The sequence below is a fragment of the Pinus tabuliformis genome, chromosome Q, assembly GCF_031772625.1.
Source record: "Pinus tabuliformis cultivar Carrire ecotype Pingquan chromosome Q, CPIR1, whole genome shotgun sequence".
NCBI lineage: Eukaryota > Viridiplantae > Streptophyta > Pinopsida > Pinales > Pinaceae > Pinus > Pinus tabuliformis.
Genome location: NC_142296.1, coordinates 105,652,162 through 105,670,172, shown reverse-complemented (window position 1 = coordinate 105,670,172; position 18,011 = coordinate 105,652,162). Strand labels below are relative to the sequence as shown.

Here is an 18,011-nt window from a genome sequence, read left to right as displayed (position 1 = left end):
TATCTTCTTTTCTGTAGGAATTTGGACATAAACTGGATTGCCGAAGATGCGTAAATGACTCACCTCGGGTCTCACTCTTGTAAACATCTCCTTAGGAGTGTTGTCCTCCAATACTCTGTGAGGACTCGTGATCTACAAACAAATAGTTGTATTGCAGGCCTCTGTCCACAAAACCATATGCAAGTCCTGATCATAGATCATTGCCTTCACTACTCCCACTATGGTCCTGTTCTTCCTTTCGGAAACCCCATTCTGCTGAGGCTTGTAAGGCATTGTGAGTTCCTTCTCGATCCTTTGCACACCCTTTGCACACTCCCTCCTGCTCCACCCTGATCTCTGGAAAACTTGTAACCTCATTCGTAACAAAGGAAGAGTCCTGTAGTGTAGGTGTACCATCCTCCTATGCCAAAGCTCTCTTTGGCTGTCACTCTCTAGTACAAGAGCTTTCACCAGCCGTCCTCTCAACAAATATAGGTTGTTATCCTTGCTCCCAATTACTTGCCTCTTGTTGTGATCAACTCCTTTCAAGCTAACAACTACTTCACCTCTCATGAAGGTGAACTCTAGTCCTTTGTCCGCCATGGCCTAAACTTATAGGAGATTCTTTTCCAACCCTGGTACACCATCAGTTGGTGCACATCCATGATACCCCCTGAGTCGATCTAAAGCTCAACGCTGCCAATGCCCTCTATTGCATACATGGTGTTGTCTTCAAGCTTCACATGTAGGTATCTAGGTTCTTTGGCCATGTTGGTGATGATATCTCAAGATCCCGTCATATGATGAAATGCTCCACTGTCCACAAACCAAGACAACACACATTACTCCATCACATGAACAACATAAGAGAAGGGGACATGAGAAAGTGCAATGGCATCTGATCATCAAGTATGCCCCGATAACAAAAATCCAATGGATGAAAATCCAAGACTCAAAAACTATGTAGTATGTCACCTGCCCCTAGTGACAAATCAATATCATAACATCGACATAAAAAGTCGTTAAGATGCTCCAAGAAGAGGATGTAACATGAAGAGATGAAAGATGAAATAGCAAACATCCATATGTCAAGAGAGTGATCCAAAGGCGTGAAAATAGCACCTACAATCATGAGAAGACCTTCAACCATAACCATCCACCAAAGAAGAGTTGAGCCCTCTCCAACCCAGAACACCAACTGAACCAATAAGTAGCATCTCCAAGCAAAGAATGACTATGTACTCGCAACCATCCAAGCAACTCCAAGTTAGCAGCATCAAACTCCATCAATGTGATCAAAATCACAATGTAGGATCAAGGTAGAGGCAAAGGCCTGGTAAGAGGCAAAGTGTGATACTAATGATGAGGATCACAATATACGTGATGGTGGAACATTGACTGTCATTTATGTTTGTCATTTAAATGTTCTTGCTCATTTGTTCATAATGCTTTCTTGAAAAGTCTCAATATAATGTGCTATTTAAAAAATTGGACATTGTGTGTGTGTGTGTGTGTTTTGTGTTTCCCCATGTCCAAAATTTAAAGGGTTCACGATTCCTACACATTTCCATTTTGGAAACTTGTACCAGTTTCCCTGTATCATGCAACTTTAGAGAATAACAGACCGCACTGATGTAGTGCCTATAATTTTCTCTCCATTTTCTAAGAGTCTAGAAGTTATGTAAGTCCTTTAATTAAGTAATGTTCATGAATAAGTGTGGAATTATAATTATCAGCGGTCTCTGAAGCGGCTATTGACTCTAATTTGCTTTTGTTTTGCAGAATGCTTTTGTCTTATGTCGTGTTTTCAAGAAGAGTGGACTTGGTACAAAAAGTGGAGGAAAGTACACGGCACCACTTGGGAAGGGTGATTTATCTCCTACAATGAAAATTCCCTCCCCTGGTTACACTGGTGACATGGAAGTGCAGTCAGAAGATCCGTCAAAGCCAGTGGAGGGGATTGATGCAAATTTACATTTACCATCAAAAATATCATCCAAGATTCTACATGATACAACTGGAGATAGTGCACCACTTAATAAATGGTTAGACATATTGCTGGATGACACTATTCCAAACCCTTCATGTGTAGCAGCTGATGAGGACACAATTCACACACAGGTTTGTTGTTGGTTCTGTATGTCTCCCTTACTTCTCGGAAGGTTGATTGCATGGCTTATGTTTAGGTCTTGTTTAGATTATTTTGAGGTTTTTATGGAGTTATTGGCTTCATCCAAAGTATTAATGAATCCTTTTTCTGTCTTTGTTGTGTCTGTGATTTTAAAGCAAATTGAATTTTGCAGTACTTCCCTTTTTGCTCAAATGTTCTGAAAGCCAGAGTGTAGTTTCCAGAGTCTTCTTCACACCTATACTCAATAATTTTCATCGTGCATGTGGAATCTGGATGAGGTCTTTAACTTTCAAGCAAGTTTATAACACCCACATCATCATGTTTGTTCATTCTTGTATGAACCAGTGTGTATTATTTTACTGATTTGACTTGTTGGATATTACCTTTAAGGAGCAAAAATTTATTTATATTGCAATTTCTTCTCCATGCAAATACTTAGTGGCATTGGTGTTGCTTGCATGCTACTTTCCTGCTTTATAGTTTCAAATAGTTATATCTCATCAAAGGAATTCTAGTTTATTTCCGAGGTTTTTAAAATTTTTAGGCAGGTTAATCAAATGAACATTATCCCCTTTCGTCATTACTGTTTGAACAAGTGTGTATAATTTTACTCATTTGACTTATTGGATTTTAACTTTGAGCAGCATGGATTAACTTACATTCCAATTTCTTCCTTCAATTGGCTAGTGGATTTCACATTTGTTACCTGTTACTTTCCTGTCTTACTCTGTCTATTAGTTATACCATGTCGAATAAGTTCTGATCTCCTTTTATCTGACAGCTTGTGTGAACTATCTTGATATTTTTCAGGTTGATGCTATGCCAAACACTCCAAGAATACAATGTGAATCTGCATGTCTTCCATCTGTCGAAAGTGAGCTCCAAGATATTCCAGTTAATATTAGCTTTCCTCAGTACGGAGTTCCAAATGGACGTTTGGATGCATATTTTGAAGAAGAAAGGATGCTAGAAGAAATGTTGTCCGTGGCCTCACAGGAATATACTAATTCTAAAGCATATCATACTTCTCTTGGAGATACCTGTGATGATATTTTGAATGGAGGTTATATAAAAGTCAGGAATCTAATACCTTCCATAGGGGAGCTGGAGAATCATGATTCTTGTTTATGGGAGGTTCCTTATTCCTCTTTTGATCGCGAGGAAACCGGAATCCAGTTATGCTCTCATTGTCCAGTTCTGCAGAGTCATAAGCAAGGATTTTCATTTGAGGGTACAGCTACAAGAGGAGTTTGCATGCAACTCCACAAAATGGAAGATTCCTCAGAAAGAAATGAAAAAGATGTAACTGTAAGACATTCACAGAATACGCGAAATGATTGGTATGGCAGTGGTCCAGAAATGGAGCAACTGTACTTTGATCGATTTGCTGGGAAGAAATGGGACTCAGAGGTGAGAAAAAAACTGAATAAATTATGATGACAGTTAACAGTTGTTTGTTGGAGGTTTTAGACAGCTCAAAATAGTTGCTTCTGATTTTCAAACATGTGATAATCTTCTATCTGACATACCTAGCACCTGCTGCATCCACATTCTTGTGACTGGGAAAGATCAGCAGCTTTGCTGTGAAGTATGTGGCAGCAGTATTTGTTGCCATTGTTTTCTCATTAAATTGGTGAATTGTGGGATGTATCAATATGTTTGTTTGCACGTCTGTATATTAATTTATTAGGTCTTGATGTTCATTGGTTGCACAAGAGGAGCAAAAGGGATAGGGGTTTGCTGCACTCACCAAGTGAATTTTAATGCAGAATATCAGGGAAAATGAAGATTCTGTGCCTGAAGCTTTGCCAACGTATATGGCTGGTCAAATTGATGGTATGTACACTTTGAAGATTTTCTTAACGCTAAAAAAATCTGATTAGAATGACAAAACTTATGGTGTTCTTTGATGATTGCTGTAAGATACTACTCTACAAGTGGAAAAAAAAATATTAAATTCTAAAATTTAACTACTTAAGTCATGTTTGTTGGGTGCAGGGTTGTCGTTTCAGAAACATGATCAAATTGTAGATGCTGCAAACTCTGCTGCTTTTGTTTATAATTCTGTAGATGATGTTAAAAGCATTGCTATTAGTCATAACTTAACATCAATGCCTCTATATTTGTCTCCTTATGGGCTATTTGTAAACAAGGAACCTTCAGAGATAATTGAGATGGCCAATAATATCTTTCAGACAACTATGAAAGATGAAACTAATTGTCTGAACGATTTCAAGTCACTGTCTCTGGACTTGACACCATCATCAAGCCCTGGGAATTCTAGGCCAGCTATGTCTATGGGAAATAAAATGTCCAATCCTAAAACAAGTGATCAGACGGTGTCTGAACGATATTTATTAGATTCCAATAAGCCAGCAAGTATAGATCACATTGAGAAAAGTGAAAACTCGGCATTTACGAATGCTATAGGAATACTAACACAACCAGCATGTTTAGGTAAGGATTCAATACCTGAACAGGTTCTACATAATTCAGGAACTTCTTTGGAGCATGGACCACAGATACAGGAATTGGAACTAAACTCATCAGAAACAATGTTGGTCGGATTGCATATTGAAGATCCCAAACCCTCTAAAAGCCTTTCAAAGTTTTTAAGCTGTGTTCCTTCATGCCCAGGTTCTGCAATGGAGTGCAATGCTAATTTGAACCCTGCCAAGGGCATTCTGGATTCAAATGTTGCTGCAAATTCTGGATTAGTATGTGTTGCAACTACTAATGGTCATATTACTGCTACATCATCGATCAATACATGCTCTATTGAAGGTGTTGGATTCTGTGCATCATATACAGTCTTATCTAGATTGAGATTCAGAAAGAAGCTAGAACCCAAAAACATTCCGTTTGTTGATAAAAAGGAAAGAGAGGTAGTTATGAATGAATCCCATGGATGTTTTGCCAAACATCATATTGTTATACCAGTCTTAGTTTTTCAGCAGCAAAGCTAATTCTTCAGTTTTATTTCAGCTTAGAAAGTGGTCGTCATGGACAGGCTCTCTTGCTGTTTTTCTAGTAGCCTGTCTTTTTGACACACCAGTTCTTAACTTTGGTTTCTTCCTGTCATGGGGCCTTCAGTGATTTACTAGAAGTTTCCCACTGCTCTAGTTTAGCAAAACTTCCTGTCATTGCAAGACATGCAGCGAACACACTATGGATGCCCTATTGACAGTCATCCTAGATTCTGGCTAAACTGTAATATCCCAAATGGGATATTTGACTAATTTTTCAGAAATCTAACTCAACCAATTTCTCCATAAAATTACCATTCATTTAACAAAACATTGCCATGCAAAAATATAATCAATAGAATACGACAAAATAACAACAAGGTGAACAGGAACAATCTCAACTTTTATTATAATAGATAAACTGGGGTTACATCCATATACAACCAAAATAGCTGAGATGAAAAAGAATACGACAAAATAACAAGAAGGTGAACAGGAACAATCTCAACTTTTATTATAATAGATAAACTGGGGTTACATCCATATACAACCAAAATAGCTGAGATGAAAAGCTGGCCTCCAAGATAATTTGCTGCACTGCACCAGCCCTCCAAACTGACATGAACTGCACTACTAATCTCTTCTGTGAATTCAGGAAGAATTCACCAAGGGGAGATGGATCACCCAAGGGTTCCATCTTGGGGCTACAAAGGAAGTAGAGAACCGGTTTCTCAAAGCTCTGATGCAAGAAGAATGATCAAATCCAGGATGTTCTCTAATGGCCTCCTCCCTTTTTTATAGATTTGATGGACCCCTCTAGAACCTGCTAGGTTATTATTATTTTAATCATTGAACCCATTTCCCTCTTTTTATTTCAATTAAAATATCTTCTTCTTTTTTGTTGTTATACTTTGGGAAAATAGTAAATTGTCCACCATACCTCTCCAGACCACTAAAAAACGCTTCTAACCATCCCATCCTACTGATATTATGTTGGAATTTCTAAGTCTAACCCATTAGAAACCCTTCATGTACTTTCTGATTTATTCCTACCTACTTGTTCTGTTAATTAACAAGTTATTTACCATGTAAATACTGGAAATAAATACAAGTACATGCTCAACACATTACAAATCATCAATTGAAAGAAACAAAAGAAGCACACAAGTGAAACCGTTGTTTTTGGACCAATGTCCCCGGAAAAACCCAATGCGGGAAAACCGTTGCAGCTATCTGAGAATAATCTCGGCAATAGTGCCTCTCCTTCGGAGACAGATGCTTACCCAACAGAGAATAATCTCGGCAATAGTACCTCTCCTTTGGAGACAGATTCTCTGGCTGAAACCTTGGATAAACACTCCGACAACTCCTCAGCTCCAATCTTGCCCACGAAGAACCCCAATGTCAGTGTCTAGTGGTTGTGTCAACCTCTTCTGCCCTCTGCGTCAGCTTTCCCGACAGTTCTCGGTAGTTCAGGTTGTTCCCGAAAGTTTCGGCGTCTGCCCTCTGCGTCAGCTCTCCCGGCAGTTCCAGCAGTTCCCGATAGGTTTTGCTGTTGCCGACGATTCCGGCTTTTGCCCTCTGCGCAACCTTCCTGGCTGTTCCGGCTGTTCCCGACAGTTCCGGCTTCTGCCCTCTGCGTCAACTTTCCCGACACTATCTCTGCCTCTCTGCTTCTGTATTCACTGCCCCTCCGCTGCAACTTTGATCACTCTCTCAACTTTCTCAGCAAACCCAGCCCCAGAAAGTCGAAATCTTGATCTCTTGGTGTGTTCTCCAAAGTGACCCTCAAGCCTCCTCTTATACTTTTTTCATTGATAGATCAACGGCCGAGATTAAGTCCCTAATCAACGGCTAAGATTAGATCTGGCTTGATCCATGACTTTTGGACCATTCTAACACAGTTTTATATTAATTCACATTAATATTTTAATTTCCTTAAGTTAGATTTAGGGACTCCATTAAAATATTAATTATTTTAATATCTCTCAAACTGTTTAGAATCTGCCCAAACCCTTTATGGGTATTGGAGATCTTATGTGTGTTAGCCTCTCCACCAAATTTCGTGGCTAGAGCACATCTGATGCTACCCAAATCAATGTTGTTAAAAGCGCGAGCGGGATTTAATCGGCGCCGGGAAAAAAGCGGAAAAAATCGACAAAAGCGGGAAAAAAGCGTTTGGCACAAAAATATTCATTTTTTTTCATTTTTTTTCAATTTTTTTAATATCTAAACCATCTACAACATAAAATAAATACATTGACACATAAATATGATAAAAAAACTAATATATAAGATGTTTAATATCATTTCTAGCGCTAAAATCACACATAACATTGAATCATGTCCTGAATAGTAAGTCCTGAGTCCCAACTCAGCCTCAAAATATCAACAAAAAATATGATAATGTATCTCATCATGTCATAATGTCATATACAATAAAATGAAAGTCTAATCCTATTGATTTCCTCTGCCCCTCTTGCGAGAAAATGGCACAACTTTCTCTTTCCCTCTAGATGTAGACGCTGGTGCCTGTGCTGGTGGAAATGGCAGTGGAGTCTGACGTGCTCTAGAAGCTGAATAACTAGTAGTAGCAGCTACAGGAGGCTGAGGTAGACGGAGACCACGTCCTCTACTGGTGGTAGTGGTAGCCCGGGTAGGCGGTGTCACCTCCTCCTCCTGCTCCTCCTCCTCCACCTGCTCCTCCTCCTGCTCCTGCTCCTGCTCCTCCTGCTCCTCCTCCTCCCCCTCATCCTGCACTAACCAATCATCAGTGGGATCCATGAGAGGGCTCTCGGTCTCAACCCTCCATTCAGCAGTGGTGTCAATCCCATCCAATGAGATGGCTTCCGTATCAGGTGTCTTCTCTAGTTGTCTCACCCACAATCGAAGATTATAGTAGACATAGACCATGTCATTAAGTCTATGGGACTCCAACCTGTACAAAGTTCATGAAATAATAATTAATAATTAATATTATAAAAAAAATATTGTTTAAAACTTTAATGAATTCAAAAATTTATTTGGAAATTTGCAATATTTTAAATGTTTAAGTGTTAACCTATTGCGCTTCTTGTTGTGTATTTTTTCAAATACACTCCAATTGCGCTCACATCCCGAGGAGCTGCATGTTTGGGTGAGGATGCGTACGACAAGCTTTTGCAAAAGGGGTACTCTGACACCATACATCTTCCACCATGCGTCTACAACAAAATTACAAATAAAATTTTAAATAAACATAAGAAAAAAATGGAATTTGAAGAGACAATGAAATTTGAAACAAAGTTACAAAGTACAAACTAAAAAATACCTGGCATTTTAATCGTCCTATCAGTGACAGCCATCTCAAAGCCAAATGTGCCACCTGACATCTTATATGTCTCAATTTGTCTAGAGATCTCTATACGTTCTTCTGGAGATCTCACCATCTTCTGGACACAGGTTAATAGTCCTTCCACGACCTCAACATCAAAATCAAACCCACATGCATAAGAAAATGCAGGGTTCAGGAAAAGCCCAGCAACATGAATGGGACGATGGAGTGTGTTGTTCCATCGCTCATCAATGACTTCCCATAGAAGGAGTTGTCTCTGAAACCCATCATCTCCCTTATCATCATAGTAGGACCAAATGGCTTCTTTGGCCCTGTCCATGGCTTCATACAAATAGCCCATTACGGGCTTCTCACCATCAACCAACCGAAGAACCTTTACCAAAGGTTCAGTAACAGCGCACACCTCCTGCACTCCCGCCCAGAAGTCTTCCTGGTATGAAACTAGTCTGCACACGGCCTCTCCTTCTGGTTTGCGGCTCATTGACGAAGCACGCCACTCCTCTGAAAGAAACATTCTCTTCAAATCCCACATAGAATTCAAGAGGGATTGAAGAGATATGAAACTCGTCGCAAACCGTGTAATGGCGGGGCGCACCAACTCTTTGTTGTTGGTGCATTTTCTCATCAAGCTAAGCACAGATGTGTGATTGTAAATAAATTTTGTGATGCTTTTTGATGAGTCAACAATCTCTTTGACAAAGAGAATTTTCCCTATGTCCTCTAACATCAAATCAATACAATGGGCAGCACAAGGTGTCCAAAATAAAGTAGGATGCCTGTCCATAAGCATTCTACTAGCAGCAACATAATTTGCAGCATTGTCCGTTATGACTTGGACAACATTTTCTGCACCCACCTCCAAAATAAACACATCCAGCAAATCACATAAAGTTCTTGCATCTTTGATTTGATGAGTTGCATCAATAGATTTGATAAACATAGTCCCCTTGGGACAACTAACCAAGAAGTTTATAAGGGTTCTCCCCTTTTGGTCAGTCCAACCATCTGACATAACAGTGCATCCTGTTTGTGCCCATGATGCCCTAAAATCCTCCAATCTTTGGGTGCAGTCACGCTTTTCATCTTGAAGAAGCCGGCCTCTGAAATCATGAAGAGAAGGGATTTTGTACCCCGGGCCAACACTAGCAATAACATCAACAGTAGGTTGGAAAAATGGATTATTCCTTATAATGCTGAAAGGAATATCACTCCAGAGGAGAAATTTTGTCATCAACCTGTCAGCTTGTTCTTTTTCAGTTCTTTTTATCATTGAACCGATAGTTGGTTGTGAACCAGGTGTGGTTCGAGGAACAAAATATGATGATGCAGCTACCGGATTGACTGACGCTGCAGTAGAACCAGTGCCACCTGGCCCACTTCCTTCAGCTGACCTTTTTAGTTGCCCTTTGAGTTCTTCTTTGGCCTCTCTAGTGTGCTCTAATTCTCCCAATGCTCTCATGGCTCTTTGGATAATTTCAGGACTTGTATTTAGACAGGGCCCCACATCATGTCTAGGGATTTGTGCAAGGTGGAACTTCAACCTGTACACCCCCCCGAATATCTCCTTTCCACACAACTTGCAATACAAGTTTTGTCTATCATTCGGAGTTTTAGGTTCACCATATTCCCAGAAAGGATCCAATTTCCTTGGCATGTTTGTTTTTGAATTTTGAATTTGCAAACCTATGGAAAAATAAGGATTAGGAAATAGGAATTTAGGATTACATAATACAAATTACAATTTAGCATTTACAAAATTACAAGTTAATTATTTCCAAAATCCCAATTTCCAAACCCAAGTTACCCAACCAAATGCCAATGGCAAATGCCAAAAAACAATGAAAATTCAAAAAAAATAAACAATGTTTAAAAAAAATGAGAAAATAAAAATAAAAAATTGGTTCTCATAGTCATAACAAATTACCCATCCCAAATCAATGAAAAATTACAAAAAATTCTTTAAAAACAATGTAAAACAAAGTTTTTATAGAAGCAAAACAAAAAAAATTAATCTACATACCTTTTTTATGGACAAATTGGTGATCTTGTCTTGGATTTTTCCTAAAACCATTTGGATTCGCTCCCAAATTCGACGGAAACCCTTCAGCTCCTCTCCCTCACCTCTTCTCCTCCTCCTCCGCGCGCAGACAACATAATGACATAAAAAAAATCGTTTTTGCCTATTAAAAGCCCGCTGCCCCGACCTTCTGCGATTTTTATGGAAAAAATCGCGATTTTTTCGAAAAAATTGCGATTTTTTCAAAAAAACGCGATTTTTTCCGAAAAAATCGGTATAAAAAAAAGGCCGCGATTTTTTGGTATAAAAATCGCGATTTAAGCGGGTAGGGGATAAATGTTGAAATTTGGTACCGGAGGACAGGTGGTTCCCTTAGGCTTTGATCTTTGGCCTAGGGAAAAGTGTCCAAAAGAATTTAATTTTTCTCCTAAAGTGACTTTATAATTTTATAAAGTTAAATCTAATTTAAAAGTGACTTTAAGTGATAAAGTTATTAAGTCTAATTTTAAAGTGACTTTTATAAAGTCAATGAAAAATTAGAAAGGAAAAGTGACTTTGGAAATAAATGACTAAGTGGGTCTTTATTAAAGTGGGGTGAATTAAAAAATAGAAAGTGAGATTTAAATGAGCATTTAATCTCAACCATTGATTTAAATCTATTTCAGCCATTGGATTTAGAGATCACCCAAAAGTCACTTGGATCACCCAAAAGTCACTTGGAGTTATATTAAAGGAGGAAAAGGAGGAAAAGGTCATTCATTCTTTCATGAGCAGATTGGGAGAAGGAGAGCAAGAGAGATTTCTGAGCAGGAAGGAGAAGGAGACAGCAGCTTGGCACACATTCCAAGGCAGCAGTTGAGCAGATTTGTACAACTGATTCAGCACATAGTGAAAGGCAGATTTTTGCACAAAAATCGAGGAGCAGTTTGCTGATTTTTCTGCACACAAAACGGAGGTCGTACAGCATTTATTGCTATCCTGTTTGCTGTAATTTCCAGATTGCTGTGAGGCACGGGAAAGGAGATAAGTTGTAAATTTGCTTGCTGATTTTTTGTTGAATAATTCTCACTGTAAAAAGACAATTTTCAGAAATAAAGAAGAGCTCTCAAACTGGTTTTCCCCAAGAGTTGTAGGGGGTTTTTCCAGGGTCAAGTTGACAAAAAATATCAGTGTTTTAATGTGTTTTAATGGCTGTTTTTAATTGCTGATTTTTAATTCTGCAATTTCCAGCATTCTGAAAAATTTCCAGAATTTGTGTTTTCAGCAATATTTATTTTTTTCAGTCTGTTAAATGTATGGTTATGGGAATGGGCATTTAACTACATGGGAGAAATAAGGAGAAACTGAAAACCGGGGTGGGAAAACAGAAATTTTTACAATAAAATCGCGATTTTCCGAAAAAATCGCGATTTTATCGCGATTTTAACAACAGTGACCCAAATAAACATATTCCCTTTCCGGTTCGAACAAACTATTACACTAGGGTGTTCCATCAAGTATTCCTCTCGGAATGCCACCTTAAGTGTAATTATTTATGTCAGGCACAATAATAACCTTGTATTATGGGAATATTCAAAGTACAATGGAATGAGAAGCAAGCTATGTAGAATTAATCCTAATGCTGGAATATGGAAAGTGAACTCCTCCAGACCCCATAAAACATCTCGAAAAGCCCCTGAGCCCGCTGATGACTTAAACCTGCTCTTGTGACCTGTTTGGCTCTAACTCTGAAAGTCAATCCTAACCATGACATAAGGAACACGAAAAAAAGGAACATAACAAATCCTCCCGCCCCAAGATTGCTTGCCGCGAAGCAATCCAAACTTGTTGACCAGTCTAAGGGCCCTATGCAACTGGGACCCAATGCCTGAATCCCATACAAACCGTTGGGCGATGTGATGCCTCTGTGTCAACCCACGATGAAAGGACATCTGAATGCTCGGATCCCAGACCAATCTTTGACTATCATCGACAAATCCTCCTGGATCCCAATGCCACCTAGAACAAGCATCAATGCCCCATGGCTCTCGTTATGCTATAGTTCTAGCTATGAATGCTGTTGCATTAACCACGTACCAACTCATCACCTGTCTCCAGTCCAACCGTTGGCATGGGCCAAAGGCCAGTTCCACTAAGTAGATTCAGGCCTGAAGTGATTGAAAGTTGTTGGCCTACCTCCCACCACCAACTGGAGCATGTAGTACTCCTCATGTTGAAGGGTCCTTGCTGCACTATGCTCCCAACTGAGAGTATCGTGCCACCAATAGGATACCAACTCATAATCTCTTGCCAATCGATCCCGTGGGAAGGATTGGATGCATGTGCACCTGTATATGGTATAAGTCCACTACGCTACACCATGCTCAACTCATGCAGCTATGCCCAACCAATCAACCAAATATGTCTAGGGATACCTGCCTATCTCCTTATAATTGGGCAACCTATGCTGCACGCCCTGTCTATGTACTCCTGGAGAGGGTTGCTACAATGGAAATACAAAAGCTTTTCTAGTTGTCACTGCATCTAGTAGCACCTTGTCAATGGCTAGACCCAAAGATGGATGCACCACTATCTCCAAAAGAGCCTTCCTCATCTGACCAAAAACTCCTTGCCCCACTGATCCATTCATCACCTACAAAACTATCCTATGAGGTCCTAATGCTTCCTGATGACTAATGTATGGAAAGACTACCTCTCTGCTGGCATCTTGCACAACCATATTCCCCCCATCAATGATTGGCCCTGGGGACTGTTGCACATTCTCCTCCATCATGGGCTCAATATGAGCCGCTAGTTGACTCTCCAAAAATGGCCCATCAAGCATACTATGCTCCACTGTGTGCTGCACATGCTGGCTCATCGAACACGAATGTATATCTGGGCCGTTGTCAACATCTCTACAGATCTGCTCAAGCTCCTCTATGTGCTCACCATGTTGGATTTCTATTGATAGTTCATCTCCCCATTATCCTCCTCGTATGGGAATAATCTGCTGCTCATCAAACCTATCCACCAGATAGTTATGCATAACATGGCTGCTGCCACCATCCCTACATGCTTGCTGATGCTCTTTAGAAGAATCCTCATCTGGAAAGTCATAATGAGTTTCACTCTGATCTCCTTTATCATTCGCTCTGTGTCACTTGTGCATGAGTTGTCAAGTCCCCAAGGTTCCTTTCAGATGAAGCACAGACTCTTTCTCCTTAACTCGTTCCTGCTGCATGTCCCATTAACTCTCAGTTGCTCCTCCTTGATCATCTGCGTCCTGAGCAGATTTATGTTTTGCTCAACTAACCTTTCAACTAGCTCATAAGCAGCAGGTGAGCCCAACTGTTCTCTCCTCAAAATGAACAACAATCGAGACTACAACTTTTGGCAAATGACATCATGACCTCCCATACATGATGACAAGATGGACTGCATGTTTGTTTTGACTAAGTCGGGATGATGTCTCCTAATGCTGAAAAAGCATTGGAACATTTGCAAAATCAAGTCATCACACTCTAGATCAAACATGACTTCATAAGTCCTAGTTATGGCCATAATTTCCAAAACTTCAAGCTTCTTTTCAAATGTAGGACATGTTGTCGCTTAGATTGTACAAACACTGTGAAAACGACTTAGGGCAAGGGTTGTGAATCTGCTCCCTGCCCACTCCGTTCTACTATGGAAATGTGAAGATGAAGGATAAGTTAGCAACCAACAAGTCCGGGAGACACGATTGAGTGGTCTAGCTACTTGGTTAATTTAAGTAAGATTTAAGGATTAGAATAAATTCAAATTTGAGACTAGTGCCTTATGGATTCAATTTCTCGCTTATTATCAGTTTGAGGCCAAGTAACCGGATGGACAATCGCTGCTTAGATGCTTCACTAACCTATATGCTATGCAAATCCTGAATCCTAGGTATGATGTAAGGATCTTGTTTACTTTTAGTTATATGCCTATTCTAAGTAAGACCTTCCTCTTGATGGTTTTGGGACTAGTTTTTATAGTAGGTTGTGGGATGGACACCAAGGAGAAGCAAGCAAAGTCTTGATTAACGATACCTCCTCCTGTGTTCCAAACACCTGATGCCTTCTATGCTGCAGAGACTATGGCTCTGACGACTGCAAGGTGACCGTGTTAACCACTAGAAAGGTGCTGAATCCCTCAAGCTAAGTGAGAAAGGGTGGCCCTAGATGATTATCAACCAAGCTTATGCTTGGAGGTAAGTTGTTGATGCAACTAGAGCTAGAATGGTTATGCAAGGTCGAGAGTGATGCTTAGGTTAATATTGCTTAATGTTTAAGTACTTAAGTTATTATTGATCTTTAATGACATGAGTACTTAAAAATGCAAAGACAATATGATCAACAAAGATGTGCCAATTATCAGGTGCCAATGTTAAACAAATCCAAAAATAAACTTATCTTCCACAAGATGCTTAATCAATGAATGCAATTTAGAACAACGCTTTAGATTCTTTCAAGACCAAGATACCTAAGAAAGAGATATTCAAATGCCAATTAAATTTCATTGCCCAAAGTAACTTAAACCATTTAACAAGATAAGTAAATGTTAGGTTGCAATATCATAAATCTTCTCCACAATGAACTAATTAGAGCATGAAGCAATAAAAATCACTTATGTAACTTATATTTCACTGTTAAGATAGATTTACGACAACAACAAGTAAATTACTCTATATCCAGGAAATGACCCTAAAAGGGTTGCGGCTAGGCTTTAGAGGCCTTAACGACCCATGACAAGCCCTAAAGGGTTGTCATCTAGGCTTAAAGATGGAGGCTGAAGCTTTTAGGGCTTACTGCCAGGCCCTAAAGGGCCTGAAAAGCCCATGACAATGGCTGGAGAGGAGGTCGAGGCAGGAAGAGGCCTTAAAAGGCCTACGACAAGCCCTTAGTGCTGCCATCTAGGGTTTAGAGGGGAGGCTGAAGCCTTTAGGGCTTACAACCAAGCCTAACAAGGGCTTAAAAGCCCACGACCAAGGCTAGAGAGGAGGTCGAGGCCCTCAAGGGCTTACCGCCAGACTCTTAGACGCTGAAAAGGATGATGCAGGGGGAAAAGGCTGACGCTGATGGAGGATGTTGGGTCCAAAGGCCCTAAAAAATTTCAAAACCCTCACCAAAAAATAAATTTTCTTCAGATATGCAATTTTCCTGCAAATTCTTCAGTTTCTAGCCCTTTAAAAATTTGTAGAGGCTAGATCTTACCCTCAAGGGCCTAGATCTAGCTCTAACAATTTGCATTTTATCTCACCTCAAAAATGAATTTACGAATACCTAAAACCCAAATATATGCAAAAATTCAAAATTTACAAAATCCCCCCAAAAAAAATCCCAATCGCCCATACCCAACACATACCACAAATCAGTAGATCAGAGACACCATGAACTGTAACCAAAATTCTTTATTGTGATTATTCAAAACATTCCCAGCAGGGCAATAGCTTTACAGAGTTACATTTGCCAAAATTTATCATGGCTTGAGATACAAATGACCACTAATTTATAGATAAATCCTCCAAGTGGAAAAATAACGGCTAGTTGGTTTGATCCGCGTTAAAATAATCTCGACTGTTGATAAATCCTTGATCAACTTTTAATCTCTGCCCTCGAAAATACTTATTTTTTAGGAATTTTTGAATTTCTCATTTAATCCATTATTTATTAGCTCAAAAATAACTATTTTGAGCTAATTTCCTCAAAATATTGACTTTGACTTCACCACCAAGGCCCAAGGGTCCAATTTTTCTTGAAATGTCCAATATTTCCTTGGCGGGGGACTTTCAAAAGTTAATTTCTTTAAGACCCGCGAATTTTTCCCCTTGAAGCATTTAATTTCTGTAGCAATTTAATTTTTTGACTCTAATTAATTAATTTTTTTGCTTAGGCTTAAGTTTAGTTTATTGTTAGAAAAATTAGTTGATTGACACTTGAGCGGATTAAATATTTTTTCCACCCTATAATTTTATGTTTTGCCAGAAAAAATAATTGATTGACACTTGAAGGGATTAAATATTTTTTCCACCCTTTAATATTTTAGCCATGGTGTCTAAGTACAAGGGACCATGCACTAAAATATTTTTTACATGAGATAATTACATTTCAACCCTCAAAGGGGGAACGCCTGTTCGTTATGGACCCTCAAAGTACACACCCAATTTTGCGACACAATATGATCTAGTAGACCCAGTGATTTGTAGTAAAATAATTTAGCGAATTAGCGTAAATTATTCCCAAATCACTTTTACAAAAGACTCGACTAAAACACTAGGACTCACCTAAGACTTTAACGATAAATTCCACCCTAGATTTGGGGTGAGGCTGGAGGGAAAAACTCTGCTGATTGTCTATGTTTAAAAACACAGATGAATCAGTGAGACGAAAAACCTCCTAGGATGAAATTCGTCGCCAAAATAATAGGCTTAACTAGGTTTCACATACATACAGGGTCTTACTAACATCATTCACATTACAAATTTTGCAGAATTGGTTTACAATGACTCAAAAATTAATGGCTGATGATCTTGATCCTTTAAAAAAATATGGTACAATTGCTTCCTTTGTAACTTTGACAAAATGTGTGCAACAGGACCCACAGAGTTATCCAAGTCTCGCAAGGTTTCTACCATCAGCTTGAAAATTCTCCTCATAACATCATCATTGTAAGGAGCTATAGGGGCGGTTAGTCTCATGATGTTACTGAGACAAGATCCAACTGGAAGTCTTACCCTTTCACAAAGTTCCTCCAAGAAATTGTGTTGTATGAGAGCAAGCATAGCTGGTTTTAGAGCCCAAATTAGTTACTTCCCTTCTAACTGGTTCACTTCGAAAAGGAGTGCTTCCAGTTCATCTAATTTGAAAAGTAGTTTCCCAAGTGCAAAGATTTTGCACACAATCTTCAGCTCTTTCTGCAGATCCTTTGGTTGTTCTTTTTGAAGAATGGCGTAGATCCCCCTTGATAAAGGTTTGTTGTCTTTCTTGGATTTTTGGTCCAATGTTGCATGGTGGTTTAAGGAACTAATTTCTATGTTGTTGAATTTTCTCAATTCATTCATGAGTGTTGTGAACCTCTCCATGGTTTCGTTTAATAAAGACAGTACGTCAGGCTGACTTATACAAGACTTATGACCAGTACAACAATGGCAAAGATACCAAAAAAAATCAAGGTAAAATCCCCTTGTAGAAATGCCCCTATTATTCCAATAAATTTATGGAATAAGGATCAGCTAGGCACCCTCCAAAGCAGTGACCAAGTGCAGATGTAATTTCAACAAGGCGTTTTGACTGTCTCACTGTAACAACTTTTAATCATGCCCATCCAACAACAATAGCCACAACTAGCACATTGACTTTGTGAAGTGATTTGATCAGCAAATGCACAATGAGGAATGCAGACTTATAATTTTTACGGTTGGTGCACTAATAATTTGACAACTTGTGTATGGAGTATGGACCCTTGGAAATTTATGGCTAATGGCACTCAAAACCCCTTGTTTCCTTTGACGAGGAAATACGATCTGATAACTATCGAATCTGGAATAAAATAGTACGCTGGACAATCACATGCACAAGTCCATAG

At 39.2% G+C, this 18,011-nt stretch overlaps 1 protein-coding gene across 4 annotated transcripts in view; it reads left to right on the top strand.

Annotated features, from left to right (window-relative positions):
* The window catches only part of LOC149218453 (NAC domain-containing protein 54-like), a 297,338-nt gene that overhangs the window by 137,942 nt on the left and 141,385 nt on the right, over positions 1 to 18,011 (top strand). For 2 of the 4 annotated variants that reach the window (XM_089384057.1, XM_089384056.1), the window contains exons 3-5: positions 1,762 to 2,100; positions 2,921 to 3,520; positions 3,880 to 3,946. In XM_089384057.1, coding sequence (XP_089240183.1) covers positions 1,762 to 2,100; positions 2,921 to 3,520; positions 3,880 to 3,946 — 1,006 coding nt within the window. Of the gene's footprint in view, positions 1 to 1,761; positions 2,101 to 2,920; positions 3,521 to 3,879; positions 3,947 to 4,108; positions 5,196 to 18,011 lie in introns of those variants that run through there. The other 2 variants (XM_089384054.1, XM_089384055.1) reach the window with 2 other exon arrangements.